Consider the following 27,872-nt stretch of genomic DNA (forward strand, 5'->3'; position numbering starts at 1 on the left):
TGTTACCTTCTTCCTTAATCTCATAACAGCAGCCTCTCAGTGGTCAAGCTAAATCCATTTAGCTTATGTCTGACTTGTGGATCTTCTGGGGTGGAAAAAATTTTTTAAATAATTCTCATTCTTTAGAACAACTGGTAATAATGAGAAAAACTAATGGGCATTCATAAACTGTTATAAGACACAGTTCCTGTTCTATGCATTATTCATTTATGCAAACAGTTGTAAAGGTACCAAATTCACCGTGCAACTGGGCTGGAAAAGTCCCTGAACTCAAGATTGCATTGGTATGCACATTTCTGAGGCTTGGTTCTGTTTAACATTTTCATCAGTGACCTGCTTAAAGGAGCAGAGAGCAAGCTCATTAAGTTCCTAGATGGGAGGGATGACCAGAACATTAAAGAACAGGATTAGAATTTCCCCGGCCCTTGCCAAATTAGCAAAACTGTTAGAGTCAAATATGTTCATCAGGGAGGCAGAGTAAAGTAAGCTGCCCAAATGCAAGCTTAGTGATAGGAAGTTATTTAGAAACTGAAAAGAATATGGATGCAAAAATAGACTCGTAATGGAAAATGAACTAGTACAGGGGAACCACTGGTGTTGGGGCCTCTGCATGCACTTACAACGGGTTCAGATTCCCAGTCTATGAATTGGCTTCCCCCAAGATTTCTAAGAATGCCAGGGAGCTTTTCTTTCTCATGGTCACCTCTAGCTTCAGTTCCTGGTTCCACCTAATTAGCCTGGTTTTTGGTTCATTTCACTGTCCTGTCTTAGTCACCGTATTACAAACCATGTGTTACCCAGACATTAAAAACCATTTCCCTCCCATGAGCAGATAACAGCTTCCTGCAGAACGGCCCTTCTATCTCTTTGGCTGTCTTGGCTCTTGTTCAACTCTTCCAATTAAACTTCTACCCCAAGGAGCTTAACAAGGTAGTTTCCCAAATATAGACGGTTCTTTTGCTAAGAGGAACTCTGAAACCAGCTGTTAAGACAACTACAGCACCTGTGTCCCCTAGCAAAGATGAGCATGACCAAGTCATGAGCTGATAGTGTGCTATAGTCAGGGGATGGCAAATTCTGTGAAGTGGCAGGGAGTAAATATCTTTGGTCTCTTGCAATTACTCTTCCACAATACAAATAAATAGATGGCAAGGTCAAGGTCCTGGAGTGGGCCACAATTGCCAACTCCTGCTAGGCTCAACTTCGGAAACTGTGACTTTCCGGAAGTCTTAACAACCGTCTTGTCCAATCAGCTCATTTTATACCAGCAGAAACCGGGACCCAGAAAGTAGAGTGACATTTGTGCAAGTTCACAACACAATTAAGCCTGAGATGAAACTTCAAACAGGAAGCTCAATTTCCAGGCCAACGCTCTTTCCACTGCACCATCATCAAGCTATTTCCAGAAGGTTCTGCAGATCCCTGCTTTAATTAGCAGAGCCTTTGCTAGAAATTTTCCCACTTAACATTTGGTGCAATGCATTAGTTGTGGTACGTGTAGTACACAGTATTATCATTTGGTATCCTCCCTAGGACCTAAGATGAATGTGTGACTAAAGATTTGGATGAGGTTGTGTCTACCTCTTAAGGGCAGTCTGAGAAAACCAGGAGAGGGCAGAATAGATTAGAAAGGAATGCTATGCACAAAGTTCAAATGATATAGTTTTATTTTGCTAATTAAAGGTGACATAAAATTTTCACATACCAAGAGGAACATTTTAAAGAGGAGCAGTTGCCTTTCATCTCCTATTAAAATAAAAAGAGCAAGACTGGAGGGTAGGTTAGATCACAGAAAGAACCTGCCAGTGATAGCTCTATTACGTGTGAGAACTGCAGGCCAGAGAAAGTCATAGAATTCTCTTTATAGCCAGATCTGAGAGTTGATCTCTTGGGAAGTGTTAGGAGGGAGAGAAATAGACTGATATGATGACTCTCAAAATCCTTTCTCTCTTTAAGTCCCCTGAAAGCTGCAGGAGAGAACCCTTCTGTGAGCCAGAAGGGATGCATTGAATCATTACTCTTAATGAGACCAGGACAGTTTTTTTAAGAAGGTTGTGAAGGGCATAATACGAAATGGATACTTGGGAAAAATAATTGTGCAGATTTCAAAGGAGTGCCCCAAATAATGCTCACTTCCATTGGCAAGATTCTGGGGTAACTGATGGAAAACCCTCTGTTCAGGGTCAGAAGCTTGTAGCCCTTTCCAAATATTTGTGTGTGGACTTGCTTGATCCCTCTATCCCTTAGAGGCCAGGGGGTTCTTAATGTGGATGGTCATTGATCTTTAATTTGAAGACCCAGTAGCTTGAGCCTATTCCTCCTTGAAAGTAGGGCCAAGTGTTTATGAGAACTCTTCTTACCTTTGATAAAGATAAATCCTAGTGTACATCTTGTTACTAATTAAAAATGGTGCAATCTGTTCACATATTATTTCTGGACAGTACGTTTCATGAAACTATCCCACAGGATTGTTTATCTCAAGCCACAACTTTTCCAGAGCCTATTTTTCCAAATGACAAATTCTTCATAATTATTATTTTTTATTATTTTAATTTTTTTCCAGATGATCCAGGAACGTGCACATCTTGCGCTCTGGGGTATTACAGGTAAGTCTGGCCTTCCTTTTCATGGCACTAACTTTTCTGCAGTTCAAGCATTACTGACTTAATCCTCAATCCAGTGATTAAAGCAAAGTGGCCCTGCAGCCCGAAGCAACTCTGTCCTGTCAGGCTATTAATGAGCAATTCTTGGATTTAGCAATAAGAGCCCAGCTGTTTCCTTGCCTCGAAAGGAGGCCATCTCTTTCTTGATCCTGGAAGTCATCCAGCCTGACACTGGTGTCTAGGAATCCTGCCATGGGTTACCAAGATTCAGATCTTGCTATTCATGGACAGACCTTAATAATATACCTGGTCCCAAGTAAGCTGTTTGCAAATGTCTGCATGGATACCTTGTCCTTAACCAGAGCGAAGGCACCAGGGTGAAGCCAGGTGCTATATTAGCTCAATCATCCCCTAGGTAACAAGAGACACAGACCACTGGGTTAAATGAAACAGAGGTAACCATCACTGCCAACACACTCTAATAAAAATCCACAAAATCAAAAATGGCATGTTAAAATATCACCTCCTCTTCCTAGTCTAGCCTCCCTTCCAGCACACATTGTTGACTGTCCTAGAAGGAAAACTAAAGAGAAAGGAGCTGCAAAGGAAAGGAAGGCCCTGGGTAATGCACGGGCTGCATAATCCCTCCCTGTCCTCCTAAGAACTCAGAAGTTTTGTGATATACAAATTCCCACAACTATTTCATCTCTCGATCATTTTATTGAGATTGTCAGAGACACAAGGAGGATGTTAATCTTCTGAAGAGGAAACTGAAGCTCAGAGAGGGACAAGGTTTTACTCAGGTTGCACACAGCTAGTGACAGGTCTGCATTTGGAACATTTGGACTTTGGCGGGTCACCTCCTCTTGTCACCACATTGCGTTTTCCTTCCATCCATGGAATCGGACAAAGCAATGTGGTGACAAGAGGAGGTGACCCACCTGTCCAAAACCAAATACTCTTGAAATGTGATAATAGGTAGAAAGAAGTGAAAGGAGTGAGGAGGATGGAAGAGAAAAGGAAGACCAACAAGCTGAAACATACTAAAAATGATCAGTTAACCTTATCAGTTCTTAGCCTTCTGGTTTTAATCTAAGTTTTCCAGAATAGCCTGCCATTCTGTACATTGACTATGTCTCATATCACTGTACTCCTGACCCACTTCGTTTTTTTTGTTGTTGTTTTTTTTTTGTTTTTTTGTTTGTTTTTTAGACAGAGTCTCACTCTGTGGCCCAGGCTGGAGTGCAGTGGCACGATCTCAGCTCACTGCAACCTCTGCCTCCCAAGTTCAAGCAATTCTTGTGCCTCAGCCTCCCCAGTAGCTTGGATTACAGGCGCACACCACCACGCCCAGCTAGTTTTTGTATTTTTAGTAGACACAGGGTTTCGCCATGTTGGCCAGGCTCTGTTAAACTTTGTTAAACACCCTCTGTTAAACTTTGGAGCCAAACCTGGCCGCCTCTCCAGTTCACCACTAACTCGCTAATGAGCATGTTTCATAAAACCCTCTGAAAAATAAATATCCTGAAAGAACATGCTCCAATATCACTAAGGGTACAACATGAGATATTTATTTCAAGAAACAAACATATCTAATCTTTGAAAACATTTAGCAATTTTGAATACAGCTAGTGAAATGCTATACAATAGAGGCTGTTGCCAGGCATGTTGGCTCACATCTGTAATCCCAACACTTTGGGAGGCCGAGGTGGGTGGATCACCTGAGGCCAGGAGTTTGGGACCAGCCTAGCCAACTCTACTAAAAATACAAAAATTAGCCGAGTATGGTGGTGCACATGTGTAATCCCAGCTACTCAGGAGGCTGAGGCAGGAGAATCTCTTGAACCCAGGAGGTGAAGGAGGTTGCAGTGAGCCAAGATCACACCATTGCACTCCAGCCTCAGTGACAGGGAGACTTAGTCTCAAAAAAAAAAAAAAAAAAGAAGAAATTGTTAAAGAAGATATGCAAAGGTTTCCCCTGATATCATGCTGATGCTTTGAAATTCATCAAAGGCAGGGGTCGATTTCTTTCCACTCCCCCTTCAGGTAAGCCTGCCATTCAGTGGAGTCTGAATTACAACATTTTTACTGTATCATGAGAATAACGGATAACATACATAAAAATATTTATAAATAAAAGCTAAGCTACTTCGCTACTATTGTTAATAATCTGGTTACAGACATTTTAGTAAGCTGCTTGGACTTGACACCAAGCTATTTCAGGCCTCAGTGCCAGTTGCTATGTGACAAATCACACAAGCAACCTTTTCACACAGACTTTGGTTAAAATCCCAGTCCCACCATTAGCTAGCTGTGTGATTTTGAGCGCTTAACCTTGAGCTCCAGTTCCCTTATCTAGAAATTAAAGATACATGATATCTACCATACGAGATTTGTGGAGATTTAGATGAGCCAATACTTGACACATAATCAGTACTCTATAAATAAGTATCAGTACCCCTTCCTTCTCCCCAGCCTTCTCCCAGCTGCCCTGATAAAGAGTCCTTGGAGGTCCAGAAGGAGGTGGTTAGTGACTTGGGTTGACGGGGGCAAAACAGACCAAACCTGAAATTCAATTACCCACTCCTGCTAGAAATGCTACATGGGCTGGGCGTGGTGGCTCATGCCTGTAATTCCAACACTTTGGGAGGCAGAGCTGGGCGGATCACTTGAAGTCAGGACTTTTGAGACCAGCCTGGCCAACATGGCAGAACCCCCTCTCTAGAAAAAAATACAAAAATTAACCAGGCATGGTGGTGTGCACCTGTAATCCCAGCTACTCGGGAGGCTGAGGCAAGAGAATTACTTGAACCCGGGACACCAAGGTTGCAGGGAGCCGAGATCAACCACTGTACTCCAGCCTGGGCAACAAGAGCAAAACTCCATCTCAAACAAAACAAAACAAAAAACTCTGCATAGATATATATGAGCAGATTAAATTATGGTGGTGAAGAGTAACACATCAACATATGTCATGAAAGACATGATGTCTTCTTCCTCTAGGTTTGATCAGCATTGTTATAAAACCTGTCCTGAGAAGACCTACAGTGAGGGACTGGAATGCAAGGCATGTGACAGTAACTGTGGCAGCTGTGACCAGAATGGGTGTTACTGGTGTGAAGAGGGCTTCTTTCTCTTGGGTAAGTTAGAAAATGGCACCATCCAAGGTGAGAACCAGGCACTGGAGCTCCACCCAGTTGGGGCCGCAGGAGCGCATATGTGATTGGTTTCAGAGTCTGTGTGTGCGGGCACCTCTGGCCCAAGGAGAAATTTTAATTTGGTTTAGAAATAAACATTAGCTGAACCACTTCCTTCTGCTTTTATTACTGAAGCATGGGTCCTGTTCCACTAATTAATCTCACGTATCTCCAAGCTGATGAAAACAAGGCGGAGATAGAGAGTGGGTAGCTGAAGATAAATGTTTTGGCATTGAAGTCACCTGGTATATTGAGAGCTCTGACCCTTGTCTTGAGACTTAATCCATCTCATATATCCCTGTGCACTGTAAGAATTTAACAAGATCCCTTGCCTTAGGTTTTGGTCACTAACTGGTGGAAATGGATAGCTAGGAAAGAAATACAGTGTGAATCTTGCAGCTGAAGAGGTAATAGCCCAATGCACTTGAGTGTTTGGGGGAGAAAGAATGAGAAAGACAGCCCACGATGTTCTTCAGTGTTTCTCTACACAGAGATTTATTTTACTTGTAGTTTTTCAAGGCCTCAAGGATTCTGTATTCAATGCTCTTAACCCTGTAATGGCCAGTGTAAATTCCCAGTTGAAAGAGGACTTAGGTAAAGTGTTGGGTTTTGTTTTGTTTTTTGTTTTTTTTAGATGGAGTCTCGCTCTTGTCACCCAGGTTGGAGTGCAGTGGTGCAATCTCAGCTCACTGCACCCTCTGTTGGTCAGGCTGGTCTCGAACACCTGACCTCAGGTGTTCTGCCAACCTCAACCTCCCAAAGTGCTGGGATTACAAGCATGGGCCACCTTGCCCAGGCTGGACTTATTAAAACACATTTCTTGGTTGAAATAAGTTAAAGCCATCTTGGTTTCCTTAAAAACAAAAGAAAAGCCTGGACAGAGTGGCCTGGCCAACATGGTGAAACCCCATCTCTACTAAAAATATATAAATTAGCCGTGTGTGGTGACACACACCTGTAGTCCTCAGGAGGCTGAGGCAGGAGAATGACTTGAATATGGGAGGTGGAGGATGCAGTGAGCCAAGATCATGCCACTGCACTCTAGCCTGGGCAACGAGAGATACTCCATCTCAAAAATAACAATAAAAACAAATGCAAAGAAAAATGTCCCTAAAATTTCCTCCAGCCTCTTTAGAACTTGGCCTTGCAAAGATCACCAAAGCCTTCATGCTTTCTCTCTGTGTTCTCACATAGGTGGCAGTTGTGTGAGGAAATGTGGCCCTGGATTCTATGGTGACCAAGAAATGGGAGAATGTGAGCCCTGCCACCAAGAGTGCGAAACCTGCACAGGCCCTGGTCATGACGAGTGCAGCAGCTGCCTGGAAGGACTGCAGCCACTGCGTGGGGTGTGCGTGCGCACCACCCAGACCCGGGAGGAGGGCAAATTCTGGAATGGTATGTGCCTCCCAAAAAGAGATCACAGGGGTCTAGCTGCCTACTCTGCTTCCTTCCTTCTATAACTCTGGTTTTTGGAATTATCCAGGAGAGAAAGGCTGTGCAGAAAAACAAGAGTTTGGAGTGAGAATCAAGTTGGGGTCGTTCCTGAGTCTCTCTGATGCTTGTAGCAGGAGTAGGTAGGAAGCTGAGGTTGGCATTCAGCCAGCAGAGAGAGCCCAAAGGGCAATGTATGATTGGTCCACCCGCTTGAGTTTCTACCTGGGTGAAGCAGGCCCAGAAGCAAGTGAAGAGAGTCATGGAGGGAAAGGGTCCCAGTATCATTTTTCTCAGAAGTTTCGGAGTCACTTCCATCACAGGCATGTCCTATGTCCTTATTACATGTCCTTTTTATGGTAAAGGAAAAATTTACCTGTAGGGAAGGCTTTTCCAATTAGACAAGGAAGGACTGCTCGAACGTATTAGAATTTATGCTAAAAACAGATGGTCTCTGTGGCTGCGTTATTAGAGCTCACCATCGTTCAAGCTTACCTTTAAAAGTTACTCTTCCCAGTTGCAGACAGGGAAAGCATGGCGCTTCTGAGGAGGGAGGAGAGGAGGCAGGTGTGGGAGCTTGGAATCCAACAGCAAAGCCCTGCAGGTGCGCATTCCTCCCTCAGTCTTTACGCCACGCCTCCTCACACTTGAGCCTCAGTTACAGGCTTCCTTGCAAGGTAATTACAAACTTTCAGCGACCCCTCCATGTCCGAGGTTGTTACAAAACAAAATCCTCTTCCTGCTGGAAAAATCTGACTCATGTTTATGCAGAGACAGTCACAAAAACAGGAGCTGCTCTTCATTTGATTTCGAGGCAGGAATTTGTTTAAAGGGTCAATTTGGTGCAAAGGCAGTGGCAGCCGGAGAGAGGGCTGTACAGGAGGAGTGTGCTAAGGGCTCGAGGGAGTGACAGCTCTGTGGTTTTTGCTGGGCTGGAGAGGAGGCATGTCCATGGCTGCTGTCTACTACAGCAGTTTTACACATGTGACTTCAAGGAAGAGCAGCTCAGAGACCGTGAAAAACCCAGCAGCCAAAGGCCACAGAGAACATGGGCCCTATTTCAGAGACATAGCTGAGAAGATTATTCAATCCAGATTGGGATATCTTCTGTGAGTTATAGCTGAAGCAAAATGCTGAAAATGAGTTTGTCTGGCATTCAGGCATTTAAGAGGCAGCGCACGCCAAAAGGAAAATGGTCTGGTGCTGTGTTTCTCGCTGAACATCTGTATTTTATCTGGCGTCCAGATGATGACACGGTCCAGGGAGCCAAGAGCTAGAGCAGGCTTGATTCCCCAAATGATTCCACGTCCCTTCAACTGGACTACGCATTTTGCAAGCAGAAACCAGGCTTCAGTGGTTCCCTTTTGTCGAAGCACCACACCCACCCCTCCACGTTTTCTGCTATTGCAATGTAATGTTTCTGAAGAGAGGGAGGAATTCGTGTATTTGGGGATTTTTCACTAACAGGGGATTGGGGACAGAGACGGGAGTGTTTCTCATGGCTGGACAAAAACAATCAAGTCAACGACAGAGCTGTACTTTCCCATTCCTATGACCTGTGAAATAAGACATGCAGACCATTAACACAGAGAAATAGCCATTTATTCACTAAGCAAGGTAAAGCCATAGCTCAGCTTCCCCCAGCATAGTGTAAGCACTGAAATGGATAGTAAATGGGAAATGCATTCCATAAAGTCCTGGGAGTATTTGAGCCAATGCCTACAACCTTCTCCTGACTTCTTTTCCTTAAGAAACAGGATCGCGAGTGTAATAGGAGAGTAGAGGGTTCCAGAGAACAAGCACTAATTAGCCACACCTTTAAGATGATGGAAAGCAGACTGCAGTCATCCTGGGTCAAATCAGAGGAAACCCAGGCAAAGTACAGAGTGTTTTTGAGAGGATATAGCTGTCTAGGTAGTACCAGAACGTTTTTCTATTCTGTTTTGGGTTTTGTTTTATTTTGTTTTTCAAACACAGATTCAGATTCAGGTAGGAAAGGTAAGATGATGCACACTCCAATCCATTCCTTCACCCATGCTGCTCCCCAGTGGAAACAGTAAGATCCTATTTGCATCTGAAGACTACGACCAACCCCCAGGAGCATCTATCAGCACAGGCTGGGAAAACACCCTTGAAATCAAAGCCCAGCTAGAGTTCCCTGAACTTCTCTTTTAATAAGGTGGCTAATCAGGATGAGAATGACTACAGTGAGAGAGCCATCATTCTTTGCCAACTACCAGCAAAGTGGGAATACCTCCCATCTAGTCCAAGGATGCAGATTCCTCCACCTATCAGACAGTGCCTGACAAATCCTCCAGCCAAGACTAAGTCATCAAAGATGGCGCTCGACTCTCTGTTTTTTCAGCCACCAAAAAGTCACTGCACAAAGGTATAGATCACCCCCAGACCCTCTGTCTGGGGATGTATATTGTGACAATTATTTAGTGTCCATAAATGGCAGGAATAAAACCAATATTCAAGGCCAGACATGGTGGCTCACGACTATAATCCCAGCACTTTGGCAGGCTGAGGCGGGCAGATCTCTTGAGGTCAGGAATTCCAGACCAACCTAGCCAAAATGGCAAAACCCCATCTCTACGAAAAATGCAAAAAAAATTAGCCAGGCGTGGTGGTGGGTGCCTGTAATCCCAGCTACTTGGGAGGCTGAGGTGTGAGAATCACTTGAAGCTGGGAGGTGGAGGTTGCAGTGAGCTGAGATTGTGCCATGGCACTCCAGCCTGGGCAACAGAGCGAGACTCTGTCAGAAAACAACAACAAAACAATATAATATTCAACAGGCTGCAAATGGCCTCAGCAGCGACTCAAGCATCACACAACCTCCGTGGAAAGGTTCAGGTATGGCAGACTGCGGGCTTTGAAGGAAGATGATGGCTTCAGCTGCTTTCCTGAAGCCGTTGTTGGGAATGGAAAGAGTTTCCTCTGTTACTGTTAAACCATTTGGATTTTCTTAAGTGGTTTCCCCTGGTAGTGCTGGAAAGTCCTAGGAGTAATTTCTGCACATTTCTCTTACTTTCATATTTCCATTATTGATTAAATCCATGTTACAGCAGGCTCTAATTACATATTCTGGTGATAGTCTAATCTACAGAACACAGACATGGTGAATTAGCTTTGTGTCTTTGACCACATCCTAACAATTTATCACTAGCCTGTCTCTTGATCTTAATTCTTATCCTTGGGGAAAGACTGGAATCCCAGAGTTAGTCACAAACACTGAAAGCCACACACATGTGAAAAAAAAAATCCACTTCAGTAGTGGGAAGATATGTTGCCTAATAGTCACTGAACTTTAGAAAACTTCAAAGATGCCATGGAAACCTGATTTTTAGAAGGACTTTGTAGATGTGTGCAGCTGCCTCACTTAGAAATGAGTGCACCATTTTTAGTTATTTAACCTACCAGAACACAGAGTGCAAAAAAACACATGGCACTGGGTAAGTAATCAACTGTTTGGCCAGTAGGATGAAGGAAGCATCTGTATCAACTTGCACGGATCGTTACATACTCAGGAGTTCTGTAAGTGGATTGTGAAACCATTGACAGCTTGAAATTGGCTATGGTGGGAGTATTTACACCACAGAAATTGGAAACACTACAAATCAGGTTTTTGGTTTTTCATTTTCTAGAGACCTGTCTTACCAGCACACCATTACTTTGGCTTCTATCAAATTACTTTAGAATTCAAATTTATTACTGAAAAATTCAAAAGCCTATGTCTACACCCTCTAGCAGATGCAGACTTTAGAGCACAGCACACATTAATTCAAATCCCGGCTCTGTGATTTGCTAGCTGTGTAACCTTGAGTGAGTTACTCATCCTCTCTGAGCCTCAGTGTCCTTGTCTGTAAAGTGAAAACATGAAACTGCCTCACACAAAGTCATTTTAAGAATTAAATGAGTAAATGCATATAAAGCTCTCAGGACACATACGACACAATAAAGCCCAATCTACTCCCTAACTCTTTGACTCGGGTCAGTTTTAACACTTGAAACACTAGTTTGCTTTGAAAGCAGCATTCCCTGGTTCATGAAAGAAAGCAATTCTGGGGGCCATGCGTGGTGGCTCATGCCTGTAATCCCAGCATTTTGGGAGGCCAAGGTGGGCAGATCACTTGAGGCCAGGATTCAAGACCAACCTGGCCAACATGGTGAAACCCCGTCTCTACTAAAAATACAAAAATTAGCCAGGTGCAGTGGCACGCATCTGTAGTCTCAGCTACTTGGGAGGCTGAGGCATTAGAATCACTTGAACCTGGGAGGTGGAGGTTGCAGTGAGCCGAGATCATACCACTGCACTCCATCCTGGGCAACAGAGCGTGACTCCGTCCAAAAAAAAAAAAGCCATTCAGGAGGGTGTAAAGATAAATAGAGGTCTGGGGAAAATGACTCCAGAAAGAAGGCACCAGATAATGGTAAGTCGGGATACCTAATAGGCAGAATCCTGACTCAGCCAAGAATGTATACTCACAAAGATGTTGAGAGCAGCTTTATTTACGATTTTAAAAAGAGAAGGGAACAATCTCAAAAATGTAACAAAAGAAAAAAGCTAAGTGAATTACCGTCCATACAAATAAATATGCAACCATTAAAAATGATGTTTATGGCTGGGCACGGTGGCTTCCGCCTGGAATCCCAGCACTTTGGGAGGCCAAGGCAGGCGGATCACTTCAGGCCAGGAGTTCGAGACCAACCTGGCCAACATGGTGAAACCCCATCTCTACTAAAAATACAAAAAATTAGCCAGGCATGGTGGTACTCGCCTGTAGTCCCAGCTACTTGGGAGGCTGAGGCAGGAGAATCGCTTGAACCTGGAAGCCAGAGGTTGCAACAAGCTGAGATGGTGCCACCACACTCTAGCCTGGGAAACAGAACAAGACTCCTTGTAAAAAAAAAAAAAAAAAAAAAATGCTGTTTACAAGGAATGTTAATGACAAGAGAAAATACCTATGAGATTTATAGTGTTAAATGCAGCGTTCAAGGTCAGTCTTATGTATACGAAGCTATAAATGATCACACATCTATGCATAGATGTAATTATACCCACACACTCGATATGAAGATGAGACATCCAGGTGCCACAGTATAGACAACAGACATTTCTGGGTGGTGGGATTATAGGTGAAGTTTATCTTCTTTATCCTTTTTGCATTAAAAAAACTAAATACTTTATTTTTTTTAATAAAAAAGAAGCTGTGCCCATTGCAAACCTATCTGTGGTGAAGAGCCTGCTGCAGGAGCGACGAAGGTGGAAAGTTCAAATCAAAAGAGGTAACAGGGAAATAGGGAGGCGACAATCACAGCAGCAGAGACTGTCTCTGGAGATGGTCTCCATGGAAAAATCACCCCAAGAAGCTGGGAGGCCAGATGCAAATGGGGTGCAGAGATGCAGAGGTCATTAGAAAAAGATGGAGAGAGGAGGGGCCCATAAACACAACCTATGAGCGGTCACTCAGAGGGAAGACTGTGAGAAACTCAGCAGTGGAGATTTCTGTAACAGATAAGGATGTTCCTGACGTGCTAAATGGTCATGCCGGGCAGAGGCTATCAAGAAGAGCATCTGTCCTCACAGAACTTTAATAGGCTAAGGAAGCTCCTCTGCCTTCCCAGTCCCTGCAGCATTGTTTGAAATCACAAAGACTGGAAAAAACTAAGTGGTTACTAGTAGGAGACGAGAGAAATAAAGTCAATGTATTCATACAATAGAATACTATGGAGCCACCAAAAGGAAGAGGTTCTTTCTGTACTGATAAAGAATGATCTCCAAATATAGTGCTTGTTTACAGGCAAAGTGATAAACCATGTGAATAGATACAGCTTGTACGAAAAAGGGTGGAGAAGGGATTAGGAGGGAGACATCACAGTACATGCCTTTTCTCCATTTTGCACCATGTGCGGATTATGTATTAAATAAAAAACAAATAGAATAAATGAACCCCTTGCTTTATATAGTTTAGCTACAGTCATTTCTGAAGAATGGATACCACACTTTCTGGATCAAAGTGGTTCTTTCTTTTTTTTTTTTTTTTTTTTTTTGCGGTCCTGTCCAGTCTAGAATTTCCAGAGTGAGAAAAAGAGAAACTAGGATCATGGTTAAAATTTACTCGTTGAGATTAAGTCCCTAATCTTTTATGATAAAGAACTCTTGCTGGGGGAGGACTCTATCCCATGCCCAGGCCTAATTGCTAAGTTAACTGCTTGTACAGATCTCCCTCTGGTGGACATATGGAGACATTACAGAATTTTATTTTATTTTTATTTGTTGTTATTTTTTAAGAGACAAGGTTTCTCTGTATTGTCCAAGCTGGTCCCAAACTCTTGGCTTCAAGCGATCCTCCCACCTCGGCCTCCCAAATTGCTGGGATTACAGACATAAGCCACCTTGCTTGGCTGATATTATATAATTTTATGCCAGGTGTATGCAGTAAAATACCAAATTGCCAGAATGTGAGATACATGTAATTATAAATATGTTCATATATGTAGATATAGACATTAAAATGTATACAAACATGAGAAAATTAATGAAAACTCATGTCTTTATAAATATATTTTAGTATATACATGATAACATCAAAGGAAAATCAGCCTGAAGCCTGGACGTAGAACACTGAAGATTTGCAAGGTGTTCACGCTCTGATTAATATTGTTGTCTTATTACTCTTTGCACAACTGCTCTCAGCCATTCAGTGAACATCTGACTAATAGTAGCAACAGGATTGTTGCTCGCCTTTCGACTGCCATCTCTTTGGGGCTGAGTGATACCGCAGGTTTAAAAGGCCTTCGGGGACGGAATCGGTTACTTTGAGAGGCATGAGGAACACCTTTGTAACAATCCTGTGGCTCTGCACAAGGCTAAATTCAGCCCTTAACAGATGCTCCAGAGACAGTACACCAGTCAATCATCAGCTTTAATTAGTATATTGGAAAACCAGGGGGCTGGCTGCAGTGGCTCACACCTGTAATCCCAGCACTTTGGGAGACCAAGGCGGGTGGATCACCTGAGGTCAGGAGTTCGAGACCAGCCTGGGCAACATAGTGAAACCCCCCCCCCCCCATCTCTACTAAAAATATAAAAATTAGCTGGGGTTGGTGGCAGGCACCTGTAATCCCAGCTACTTGGGAGGCTGAGATCGGAGAATCGCTTGGACCTGGGAGGCAAAGGTTGCAGTGAGCCAAGATTGTGCCACTGCGCTCCAGCCTGGGCGATGGAGTGAGACTCTGTCTCAACAAATAAAAGAAAACCAGAGTAAATTTTTCTCTCCAAACTAGGAAAAAACCAACTACCCTGCATGGCAGCCTAATCATTTATATCTCCATCTCCATCTCCACCTGTATCTGCATCTATCCCCGTATCTGTATCTATCCATCCTATCCATCTATGTACGTATCTTTCTACCATCTGTATTTGAATCTAGTTTCCTCTATAGCAAGGCTCATCAGCTTTGTATCCATGATGTTGTAGAAGCTGAGCAGTGCCACTCACGTATGAAACCAGAGGGAAAGAAGAGGGGAGTAAAACAAGCTTCAGAAATGGAGTGGAATGGTGACAGGAGAGAGACAACAGGAAGCAGGAGGAACTACCATTTACTGTGCCACTATGTTAAGCACTTAACACACATTATCTCATTTAGTCTTCACAACAATCCTATAAGGGCAGAATTATTTTCTCTCATTTTAGAGACAAGGAAAGCAGGACTCTGAGAGTTTAATTACTGTATCCATGGTTACCCTTCCCTTCGGCGGCACAGCTGGGATCTGAAGGCAGGTGTGACTAGACAGCCATCAATACCCAGCTCTGAATCTTAGGATGAGAAGAAAGAAGATGAAAGGCAGGAGAGGAAGGAAGGGAGAAAGGGAGGGAGGAGGTAATGAAGGGAAATGGTAAGATGTCAACATCGGCTGAGGGTCAGGGTCATTGAAATCCCACATTCTGAGCTAGAACTTCGTTTTCTAATTTTTCCCTATATGAGCCATGCTGATTTCTGAGCAATCCCTGAGCTCTAGTCAAGGTCTCAGTATGTATTGATTGAGTGAAGTCTTGAAGCTGTTCTGTCTTTGAAACTGTCCCATGGAGTTGCTGAGGTGACTTCCTGGGAAAGCCTGCCCATCAGATGCTGTTGGAGGGAAAGGGAGAAGGGAACACTTCCAATGTTTCCCTGGTGAATGGTGTATTAACCTGGGATGGCCTACTTATAGCCCGACCAACCAGAAAGCTCGTGAGTAGGGGAAAATTTTGATGTTTAACAATGATTTGGGACAAATTTAAGATGAGATAAATTTAGGTTGCATAGCACAGTAGCTACTCTGAAGAAAACAGTGACCCAAACTTTGACCAATAATAAAATCTGATTTTCGAAGAACAACAACAGAAAAAAGAAAAGAAGTTCCTCCACGAGAGGTACAATGAATTCTCAATTATCATCTTGGAGTGAAGAGAAATGGTCATCCTGCTGGGCACGGTGGCTCATGCCTGTAATCCCAGCACTTTGGGAGGCTGAGGTGGGTGGATCACCCAAGGTCAGGAGTTCGAGCCCAGCCTGGTCAACATGGCGAAACCCTGTCTCTACTAAAAATACAAAAATTAGCGGGGCGTGGTGGTGCGCACCTGTAATCCCAGCTACTCGGCCAGAGAATCGCTTGAGCCCAGGAGGCGGAGATGGCAGTGAGCCAAGACCATACCACTACACTCCAGCCTGGGCTACAGAGCGAGACTCTGTCTCAAAAAAAAAAAAAAAAAAAAAAGACAAGAAAAGAAAAGGTCATCCAACAATCTTGGCGATAGAAGTGATTACCTTTGACTCATAAACTCATTCACAAATGCATACACACAAACACAAACTCACACTCCCATTTTTAACACACAAAAGAAGTACTCATTTGTTAGTTCAGATATCCCCACAGTATTTGAGGCTATCTTGTAAGATACCACATTCCTTTTGGTACCACACATTTGTGTGGTATCTTTCTTGATAATCAATTGCCAATGAAGTCTTGATATTCAATTGCAAATGAAGGAGTAAGAGAAAAACAAATAAATGAGGTCTACACAATGGCAATGAGCCAGTGCCAACAATCAGCTCGTGTACAATCAAAAGGATTCCATTTGGGGCAAGAAAAGGGACTAGGTTACCCATGAGATCTTTTTCAGCACTGGAATCCTATGTGCCTATTCAAAGGAGAAGCCTGAACTGTTGTTTCTTTCTCATACAGATACTTTGGGGAAATCCCAGCCTTGTCATTCTTCTTGTAAAACCTGCAATGGATCTGCAACTCTGTGCACTTCATGTCCCAAAGGTTAGTGTGTTGTGTGACAGGAGATGGCAGCAGTCAAGCCAAGTCATTGAAACTCATGTGTAGTAGCATCTTTCTGTAAGGAGATCTGTAACGCCTTGGTCTACTCCCATCACATGTTCCTATTACAGTGGCCACTTGGGAGACACACAAGGACCCAAACATTGACCAGTAATAAAAACTGGTTTTCAAAGGACAATACAAAGAAGTGGTCGAGTGCAGTGGTTCACACCTGTAATCCCAACATTTTGAGAGGCTGAGGCAGGAGGATCGCTTGAGCCCAGGAGTTTGAGATCAGCCTGGGCAACATAGTAAGACCCCATCTCTATAAAAAATTTTAAAAATAGCTGAGCATGGTGGCATGTCCCTGTAGTTCCAGCTACTTGGGAGGCTGAAATGAAAGCATTGCTTGGTCTCAGGAGGTCAAGTCTACAGTGAACCATGATCATGCCACTGCACTCCAGCCTGGGTAAGAGAGCAAGACCCTATCTCAAAAAAAAAAAGTTTCTTGATCTAAAGGCATGATGAAGAGGGAGGGAGGAAGAAATAAGAGCAGCAACATAACAGCTTGATAACTTACCAATTGCTTCATCTATAAAAACAAAAATCACAAATAACATACCTTCCCTGAATTAGGGGAATATTTTACTTACATGGTACACTGACATAAAGAATGTTTAAGTGGGCTGGGTATGATGGCTCATGCCTGTAATCCCAACACTTTGAGAGGCTGAAGTTGGAGGATCACTTGGGGCCAGGAGTTGGAGACCAGCCTGGCCAACATGGCAAAATCCCGTCTCTAATAAAAATACAAAAATTAGCCACATGTGTTGGCACATGCCTGTAATCCCAGGCTACTCAGGAGGCTGAGACATGAGATCACTTGAACCTGGGAGACAGAGGTTGCAGTGTGCACTTCAACCTGGATGACAGAGCAAGACGCTGCCTCAAAAAAAAAAAAAGAATGTTTACATGATCATTATAAAGTCCATGTTGGAATGTACGATGTTAATAGTGGAATATGATGCAAAAGCAGAAAAATTTACAATAGGCAAGCCATGATTATAATCATATAAAATATAAAAGGTTACACTCAAAAAACTAAAGCATTTTCTTGGAATTTTGGGTTTGAGAGTGATTTTGAAAATTGGTTTTCTTAATGAGTATCTGTTGTTCGATTAAAAAATAGATGGATCCTCTGTTAAAGGGAGAGTTGGGTGGAAGAGTTGTAACTCTGTGCCGAGCCTGTAATCCCAGCACTTTAGGAGGCTGAGGCAGGCAGATTACCTGAGGTCAAGAGTTCGAGTCCTGCCTGTCCAACATGATGACACCCCGTCTCTACTAAAAATACAAAAATTAGCCAGGTGTGGTGGTGCACACCTGTAGTCCCAGCTACTCGGGAGGCTGAAGTAGGAGAATCGCTTGAACCCGGGGGCAGAGTTTGCAGTGAGCCAAGGTCGCACCAGTGCACTCAAGCCTGGGAGACAGAGCAAGACTCCTCAAAAAAAAAAAAAAAAAAAAAAAAACAGTTGCAACTATGTTAGTGTCCTAACAGGATGAGCTTTGCGGAAGCAGAGTATTAATAGATTCTATCAAGCTGTGCATGTACAGCTGCCTTACACCAGGAAGACATAGACAGGGTGTTAATAAGACTGATCAGCTGGGCAAAGGGAAGCCCCCTCATGACCTCTACCTAATATCCATGGGAAAGGAAAGAAACAGGGCAAAAGCCTCTTGCTGTCAATTGCCTTCTAGAAATGTAACCCATCCCGGAGGACTTAGCATCACTAGTAAATATTTTGGTAAGCCTGAAATAAGTGCCTGGATTTTTTGGTCTTTGGAAAGGTTAAAAAAGCCATGTCTCTGCATAGAAAAACACATGATGACTATTCCTATCTTCCCTGGATTTCTAGGTGCATATCTTCTGGCTCAGGCCTGTGTTTCCGCCTGTCCCCAAGGCACATGGCCTTCCGTAAGGAGCAGGAGCTGCGAGAACTGTACGGAGGCCTGTGCCGTCTGCTCTGGAGCCGATGTTTGCAAAAAGTGCCAGATGCAGCTGGGCCACCCTCTCTTCCTCCATGAAGGCAGGTGCTACTCCAAGTGCCCGGAGTAAGTTTCCTTTTTAATTTTACTTCCTGCTTGTAATCACTCTCCTAAGGTACTTTGGGAGCAATTCCTTCTTGTTCACCAAAAAACCCTTCTCTGCCCTATGAGCGCCCACATAAATGTCCTCTGTTGACTGACACGGCTACGGGCCGCAGCAGCCAAAACTTACGTGAGGCCAGATGCCCACTTCTCCTTTGTGACTATTTTATGTGTATAGTTTTACTTTTATGAAAAATATGTTCAGGGGCTGGGCATGGTGGCTCACACTTGTAATCACAGCACTTCGGGAGGCCAAGGCAGAAGGATCGCTAGGAGTTTGAAACCAGCCTAGGCAACATAGCAAGACTCTGTCTACAAAAAATGTAAAAAATTAGCCAGTGGGGGCCGGGCGCGGTGGCTCACGCATGTAATCCCAGCACTTTGGGAGGCCGAGGCGGGTGGATCATGAGGTCAGAAGATCGACATCATCCTGGCTAACACATTGAAACCCCGTCTCTACTAAAAATACAAAAAATTAGCTGGGCATGGTGGCGGGCGCCTGTAGTCCCAGCTACTCGGGAGGCTGAGGCAGGAGAATGGCGTTAACCTGGGAGGCGGACCTTGCAGTGAGCTGAGATGGTGCCACTGCACTCCAGCCTGGGCAACAGAGCAAGACTCCGTCTCAAAAAAAAAAAAAAAAAAAAAAAGACTTAGCCAGGGGGGGCCTGTAGTCCCAGCTACTTGGGAGGCTGACGCGGGAGGATTCCTTGAGCCCAGGAGATTGCAGTGAGCTGTGATTGCGCCACTGCACTCCAGCCTGGATGACAAAGAAGGACCCTGTCTCTTTAAAAAAAAAAAAAAGAAAAAAGAAAAAGTTATTTTCCCACCTTAATGATCAACTGTTGTCATGGTTTTTCTTTTTTCCTCCATTACAAAAGTAAGGCTGTGATGTGAACCTCTTCTAAAGGTCTAAATAGGTGAGGCATGAATTATAAATAATAAATAATACTTGGTTAGTTAGTTATTGATTCCTCCTGGTTTCCTTGGTCCCCTGGTTTGTAATTGCTTTACTCTTCCTACCAATGGTCCCACCTCCAGAATTTACCTAGGAAGAAAGTGAGGAATAGCAAATGGAAGAGTACAGCAAGAAACTTTCAGCAATAAGCAACAGAAATGCCAAGTAAAATGACTGAGACATAACAGGGTTTATTATCTCACGGAACAAAAATGCTACAAGTCCAGTATCAGTCACTTCAGTGGCCAAGAAGGTCATCACAAAGTCTGGTTTTTCTGTTTTGCTCTTGTACCCTCCTTAGCTCGTCCTCTCTGACCAGCGCCGCTGCTGAGCCCACATTGTGTGTCTCAGCTCCAGACACTGTCACCCCATGCAGCCACGACCAGGGCCAGGAAAGGGGATGTTTCCCCTTGTTTATCCTTTTCTTGAGAGAAAAGGAAATTTCCTCAGACTTCCCTGCTAATCTCAGTCCCAAGAATGCATCACTGATACCTCCCTAAATCAATCTCTGGCCAAAAGAATGGAAATATAGACGTGGTTCAGGCTGAACAAGATTTACCCCTGAGCACCCAGACAACTCAGGACTCTGATAGCCAGGAAGAATGGAGAGAGGAAGGCAGGGAATAAATTTGGGGAAGTAACTGACAGTGTCTACTTTAAGGAGTTAGGATTTTCTTTTGCCCTCTTAGTAAAAGAATTTGATACAACAACACCTGTTTCCTGGCTTGGCATGGTAGCTCACACCTGTAATCCCAGCACTTTGGGAGGCCAAGACAGGCAGATCACCTGAGGTCAGGAGTTCAAGACCAGCCTGACCAACATGGAGAAACCCCGCGTCTACTAAAAATACAAAATTAGCCGGGTGTGGTGTCCTATGCCTGTAATCCCAGCTACTCGGGAGGCTGAAGCAGGAGACTCATTCGAACCCGGGAGGTGGAGGTTGTGGTGAACTGAGATCACACCATTGTACTCCAGCCTGGGCAACAAGAGCGAAACTCCAACTTGAAAAAAACAAAAAAGGAAAAAAGCAAAAATGGCACCTATTTCCTAGTGACCTATTTGTTTTCATTACTGAGACAGACTCTATATAGAGAGTATAAATATAAGTAATGAGTATAAATATAAGGTATTTATTCTCAAAAAGCATCCAATCTGGTGTAGAAAGCCAAGCATATTCACTTCAACAACACAGATACATATTTAGCACCAACTAGGTGTAAAAATTGATACTGATACAATATCGATAGATTGTATTGTATATATGTAGCTCAGTGGAGTCTATTCTTCTACCAACAATTGATATTGATATTGATATTGATATTGATCCTTGATGCGGAAAGCTAAGTTAAGACCCACTGAAGGAAGTCTGGGTCTGCAAAATGCTTACAATCCAGTAAGGGAGGTTTACATCAGGTAACGTCACACTTCTCAGAGCCTTAATATACAAAAGGCTAAGAGATTCCAAGGGAAAAGAAAACATTTTAAATCACTATTTTTTGAATGCTTGCAATGTCCAGGTATTGTGCTAAGGGCTTTAAATGTATGATCCCATTAATTCTCACAAGAATTCTCTTATTCACATGCTATTATTTTCCCTCATTTGACAGATGAGGAAAAGAATAACAGAATCCATTTTACATGTCAGACACATGGTGTGGCCAGAATTTGAACCCAAACCTCTCTGGCATTGAAGTCCATGTGCTTAACTATCACTCAGTGCTGCCTTCTTGTATAATTATTTTTTTAATCACAACTTTATTGAGACATAATTCACATACCATACAATTCACCCCAAAAGTGTATAATTCACTGGTTTTTAGTATATTCACAGAGTTATGCAACCATTACCACAATCAATTTCAGAACATTTTCATCAACCTAGAAAGAAACCCTATACCCCTTATTGCTACTTTTTCCATTTCACCCAGCCCTTAGCAACCACTAATCTACTTCCTGTCCCTATAGATTTGCTATTCTTGGACATTTCCTATAAATGGCATTGTATCAAATGTGGTCTTTGAGCCAAGCATGGTGGCCATGGTACACACCTCCAGTCCCAGCTATCAGGAGTCCAAGGCTGGAGAATTGCTTGAGCCCAGGAGTTCAAGGTCAGCCTGAGCAACATAGTAAGACCCTGTCTCTGAAAATGAAAACAAAACATATAAAACGAAAAAGACAAAGCATGTTTTTCTGTGACAGACTTTTTGACTTAGCAGAATGTTTTCCAGCTTCATCCCCGGCTGGGTATTTGAGAAAAAGCTTGATGGTCACTAGCTCTGGAAGGATTTTGTCAAGCAGAGAGTGGAGAAAGGGTAGCAAAGGGTCAGAGTAAGAGAACCCAGGTGAGAAGGCAGGTTTGGAAACTCCCAGTCCTCCTCCCCTATCAACCGAGCTCCCCCCTAGCAAACTCAGCCAAGTGTTACAATAAAGCAAAGGTGAAAGTCAGAGAGCTGCTTACCAGAGTCAGTCATTGCTTCCTCAGTGGTAGGATTGAACTGGTTGTCATTATTATTGCCTTATTTATTTAATCATTACCTTTTTCAATGCTCTCTTGGGTTCTTTGAGTGTTCCAGGAATTCACAACGCATTAAAACAAGGAAGAAAGAGTGTATTTTGCTTTACTCCAGTTAGTCGGCCGCTCAACATTTTTTACCTCCAAGTCTGGGGTGAAGCATTTTCATGGAGCAATGAGACACTATGCAGACATGCAGCAGTCAATATAGTCTGTATTGCTCGAGCAGTAGGAAAGCTACAAGCATGGCCTAGAAATATTGCAGACTATAGAACTGCAAGCATATGCCCTCCTGCTGTGGGTAGGGTGATCTGATTATAGTGGAATCCCTCATCTTTGTGTTTACAGAAAAAAAAAAAAAAAAGAAGACTAACAACGGAAGACACAGAGTCTGAGGAACATATAATATCCAGCTTATCTTGGAAGCTTTATTGCTGTTTCTGAGAAATCACCCTTTTGGGTGTGATCCATCCTAGAATAGTAATAAGATTTATAATAGGAATATAACCTACAATGACACAGCATCCAGATATTCAGAGCTATTTATAAGTTAGCATTTAGTGGCCCCTGCTTTTTCAAATATAGTATATGTTCATGAAAAAAAAAAGTTGTTTGTTTTGTTTTGTTTGTTTGAGACTGAGTCTCACCCTGTCACCCAGGCTGAAGTGCAATGGCGCTATCTCTGCTCACTGCAATCTCTGCCTCCCAGGGTCTAGCAATTCTCCTGCCTCAGCCTCCCGAGTCACTAGGATTACAGGTTCATGCCACCACACTCGGCTTATTTTTTTTTCTATCTTTAGCAGAGATGAGGTTTCACCATGTTGGCCAGGCTGGTCTCGAACTCCTGACCTTGTGATCTGCCCACCTTGGCCTCCCAAAGTACTGGGATTACAGGCATAAGCCACCGCACCCAGCCAAAAATAGGTTTTAACAGTAACATAGATCTTTTGTTTTGGTTTGGTTTTTGAGATGGAGTTCCACTCTTGTGGCTCAGGCTAGAGTGCAATGGCGCCATCTCAGCTCACTGCAACCTCCGCCTCCCAGGGTCAAGCAATTATCCTGCCTCAGCCTCCCAAGTAGCTGGAATTACAGGCATCTGCCACCACGCCCAGCTAATTTTTTGTATTTTTAGTAGAGATGAGGTTTCACCACGTGGGCCAGGCTGGTCTTGAACCCCTGACCTCAGGTGATCCACCCACCCTGGCCTTTCAAAATGCTGGGATTACAGGCATGAGCCATCATGCCAGTAACATATATCATTATGGTGGTTACTTAAAAAGCAACAGAAAACTTAAGGTGGACTCACATTCACCAAACGTGAACAGATTTGAAGCTCTGTTGAAGAAATACGGCCTTCCTTTAAGTGCTGCCAGTCACTGTCTTGGTGTCTGTGAAATGGAGGTGAAGGTCCCGGACCACACGGCTTTCACAAGACGTGGTTTTATCTGAGCTGAAAGACTTCAACACAAAGTAATTTGAATTTAACAATTTAGTATATGCAACCATTTCTTTTCAAAACAAGTATTAGTCTTCTTAAATAAAATAATTGTGAAATAAAGCACTAAGAAAAAGTTTTATGAATGCAGAGAACAGAAAGGAGAACAAACTCCCAGGCAGATCTGTGTGGAGAAGACTACTTTTAGCAAGTGGCTCCTTAAAAATCACCTCTCAGGTTGCCTTCTGGCTGTCTCCCGACAGCTTCTGATATTCACCTTTTTTTTTTTTTTTAAGACGGAGTCTCGCTCTGTCACCCAGGCTGGAGTGCAGTGGTGCAATATCAGCTCACTGCAATTTCTGCCTCCTGGGTTCAAGTGATTCCCCTGCCTCAGCCTCCTGAGAAGCTGGGATTACAGGAGCCTGCCATCACGCTCGACTAATTTTTGTATTTTTGTAGAGACAGCATTTCGCCATGTGTTGGCCAAGCTGGTCTTGAACTCCTGACCTCAGGAGACCTGCCCATCTGGGCCTCCCAAAGTGCTGGGATTCCAGGCATGAGCCACTTCAAGAGCCTTATTTCTTTTCTTTTTGCTTGAATCCATTTCTTTCATTTCAGCATCTCATCCAACATCCACTGACCCTCTTCTGAGACGGATCTGAAAAAGATTTCTTCATGATGCATCTTTTTAGGCTCTATATTAGCATTCATCATCTTCAGTGTCCAGAAACTGTTCTCTGCAGGTCTTGACCAGGCCTAGCACTGAGATTCCCTGGAGGTAGGCCTGATATCACACAGCTCCCCTCCTTTAAACACAGAGTGGATCGTTGTGGCACATCAGCTCCCACCGTAAGGTTACGAGATGTGGCTGTCCCTACTCTGAGGCATCCCAGCACCAACTCTCAGGTGTGGCAAGAGAGGCACATCATGAATAACAAAGACACCCCTATCTCTTAGGAAATTCCAAAGGTTTTGAGGTTAGCTGACGAGAAAGACTAGACTTCTCTTTGGGTGAGGTCAAATTCTTTACTATGCATACAGGAAAAATGAATCCATCAAATTTTCATTCCATTAGAAGGTGTGATTGGTAAGGTGCACCTGTAATCCCAGCACTTCCGGAGGCCATGGTGGGTGCGCTGCTTGAGGCCAGGAGTTTGAGACCAGCTTGGGCAACATAGTAAGTCCCCCATCTCTACACACACAAAAAAAAAGTATAAAAATTTAAAAATAGCCCAGTGTGGTGGCACAGACTTGTAGTCCTAGCTACTCAGGAGGCCGAGATGGGAGGATCACTTGAGCCCAGCAAGTCGAGGCTGCAGTGAGCCATGATTGCACCACTGCACTCCAGCCTGGGCAACAGAGCTAGACCTTGTCTCAAAAAAAAAAAAAAAAAAAAAAAAGAGTGTGATCTATTTAAGAATGCACTAAATTTCCTTAATTTCAGATTTCTCAAATCCAGTCAAACTCCTGCTAAGCATATAACACATTGCCATCCACTGTCTTCATTTTTAAGAGATAGACTTTGTTTGGGCAAAGTAGCTGAGTCTCTTCTTCAAGCATTCTCTGTCATGGTCAAGAAAAGCTAAGGGTACTAATGTGTGAGGAATCCTGATCTTAGCTTTTATCTGGATGCTATTTCTTTTTCTCTCTTCTACGTAAACTGCTTTCTTCTCTAGTTGTTCTTACCTGAAACTATATCAGTAATATAACTTTTTGGCTGGGTGCAGTGGTTCACACATGTAACTGGGAGGCCAAGGCAGGCAGATCACTTGAGGTCAGGAGTTCCAGACCAGCCTGGCCAACATGGTGAAACCCTATCTCTACTAACAACACAAAAATTAGCCAGGCATGGTGGCGTATGCCTGTAGTCCCAGCTACTCAGGAGGCTGAGGCACAAGAATAGCTTCAACCCGGGAGATGGAGGTTGCCGTGAGTCGAGATCACGCCACTGCACTTCAGCCTGGGTGACAGAGCAAGACCCTGTCTCAAACAAAACAAAACAAAGAAATGTGACTTCTGTTCACCCCTGTCCTGTTTCTTCCTGGCACACTCAATATATTTTTGTTTACTGAATGCATACAATAAATAAATGACTGAAAGAATGATTAAATGTGTGAGTGCTAATTAATTAAAACATCAAGTAAAAATGCTAGGTAGGAGCAGATCCCTCCCTGGCTTGCGATTTTAAAAGGTCTCTGGTAAATTGGGTTATTTGTTGCAGTTCTTCACCACTCCTTGTATTCATGCTCACTGCCTGCCATTTTGTACCAGCTCCACCAGAGGCAAAATGGACTTCCTTGTCCCTTGACTTTGACTGGGTTATGTGACTTGCTTTGGCCAATGACATGTTAGCAGCAGAAAGGTGGAGGCATAAAATGTGCCCGATTGAACTTACCCTTCTGTGCTTCTGTCACAGCTGTGAGAAGAATGTCCCCTGGTAGTCCCTGTAGCCAGGAAAAATAGAGAGATGTGAAGACATGGACCCAGTGTGCAGCCTGGAGTCAAGCCTGCCAAGCCCAGCCTAGATCTGCTTCCCCCCACACATGAGTGAGAGTAAATGATTGTTGTTTTAAGCCACCAAGTTTTGGGTTGGGGTGGTTTGTGACACAGCACTATTATGGCACCAGCTCACTAATGGATCATGATAGAAAGCAATTGCAGTAGGTACCCATGGCATCAGAAGTCCATTTTCTCTAAGCCGGCTTCTTGGTTCTTCCTCTTCTGCAAGTTCCAGCTCTTCCCTTCAGCTTTTCCCACCAAAGAAACCTCATCTAAGTTCATGTCCTTTGCAGGGACATGGATGAAGCTAGAAACCTTCATTCTCAGCAAACTAACAGGAAACCAAACACTGCATGTTCTCACTCATAAGTGGGAGTTGAACAATGAGAACACATAGACACAGGGAGGGGAACATCACACACCAGGGCCTGTCGGAGGGTGGGGGGGAAGGGGAGGGAGAGCATTAGGAAAAATACCTAATGTAGATGACAGGTTGATGGGTGCAGCAAACCACCATGGCACGTGTATACCTATGTAACAAACCTGCACATTCTGTACATGTGACCCAGAACTTAAAGTATTTTTTAAAAAAAGATAAAAGGAAGCCTCATGTATCCATTCCTCATCTCCCAAATATATTTGAGAGGACTGGGGTTTTATATTTTACTGTGTTCCCCTACCAGTGAGTGATTTCTATGATGGGATAATCATTGGGGTTCTATATATACAGACATAAGATTCTGCCTGGAAGAAGGTCATTTGCACAAACATACTGGTACTCAAACTATGTTTAGTGCTGTGTGCAAATGTTCATATGTACGCGCTTGAAAAAAGTCATCAGAGACTGAGTGAGAGCATCCAGTGGTTCCAATCTGACAGGGCATTAACCCTTTTGAGCCTTTTGGAAATATTTTTTAAGTTTATTAAATGTTTTTAAAATGTATTAATTGAATAACAAATATTTTCTACTCTACAGTTAGGCTCTAACAAAAAGAAAGAAACAATAATGAAAATTAGGGGGTCCTATAGAGAAGAGAGAAGATGACCAAACTACACACAAATTAACAAAATTAACAACAGTTCTTCTCAAACCAATCAAATTCACACGAATGTGAACCCCAAATATCGGAGACAGGTCTCAGTCAATTTAGAAAGTTTATTTTGCCACAGTTAAGGACACACGCCCACAAGCCGGTGACGTAGCCTCAGGAGGTCCTGACGACATGCGCCCAAGGTGGGCAGGGCACAGCTTGATTTGATACTTTTTAGGGAGACATGAGACATCAATCAATATATGTAAGATGTACATTGTAGCTTTTTTTTTTTTTTTTTTTTTAGATAGAGTCTTACTCTATCACTCAGGCTGGAGTGCAGGGGTGTGATCTTGACTCACCTCAACCTCCACCTTCCGGGTTCAAACCATTCTCCTGCCTCAGCCTCCTGAGTAGCTGGGACTACAGGCATGTGCCATCACACCCAGCTAATTTTCATATTTTTAGTAGAGATGGGGTTTTGCCAGGCCAGTCTTAAACTCCTGATCTCAGGTGATCCACCTGTCTCGGCCTCCCAAAGTGCTGGGATTACAGGCGTGAGCCACCCTACCCAACCCATTGTAGCTTTTTAAAATCTTAGTAACTATCTTTTTTTTTTTTTTTTTTTTTTTTTTTTTTGAGACATAGTCTCGCTCTGTCGCCAGGTTGGAGTCCAATGGTGTGATATCAGCTCACTGCAACCTCTGCCTCCCAGGTTCAAATGATTCTCCTGCCTCAGCCTCCCGAGTAGC

The 27,872-nt window shown here is 43.4% G+C and overlaps 1 protein-coding gene across 2 annotated transcripts in view; it reads left to right on the top strand.

Annotated features, from left to right (window-relative positions):
• PCSK5 (proprotein convertase subtilisin/kexin type 5) overlaps positions 1 to 27,872 on the top strand; it is a 475,536-nt gene that overhangs the window by 405,465 nt on the left and 42,199 nt on the right. The window contains exons 25-30 of one of the 2 annotated variants that reach the window (XM_031934085.1): positions 2,564 to 2,606; positions 5,607 to 5,743; positions 6,995 to 7,195; positions 12,440 to 12,520; positions 16,463 to 16,546; positions 18,457 to 18,652. In XM_031934085.1, the coding sequence (XP_031789945.1) occupies positions 2,564 to 2,606; positions 5,607 to 5,743; positions 6,995 to 7,195; positions 12,440 to 12,520; positions 16,463 to 16,546; positions 18,457 to 18,652 (742 nt within the window). The remainder of the gene's footprint in view (positions 1 to 2,563; positions 2,607 to 5,606; positions 5,744 to 6,994; positions 7,196 to 12,439; positions 12,521 to 16,462; positions 16,547 to 18,456; positions 18,653 to 27,872) is intronic. The other variant, XM_023213308.1, reaches the window with a different exon arrangement.

The sequence above is a fragment of the Piliocolobus tephrosceles genome, chromosome 14 (genome assembly GCF_002776525.5).
Source record: "Piliocolobus tephrosceles isolate RC106 chromosome 14, ASM277652v3, whole genome shotgun sequence".
In the NCBI taxonomy this organism is placed as follows: domain Eukaryota; kingdom Metazoa; phylum Chordata; class Mammalia; order Primates; family Cercopithecidae; genus Piliocolobus; species Piliocolobus tephrosceles.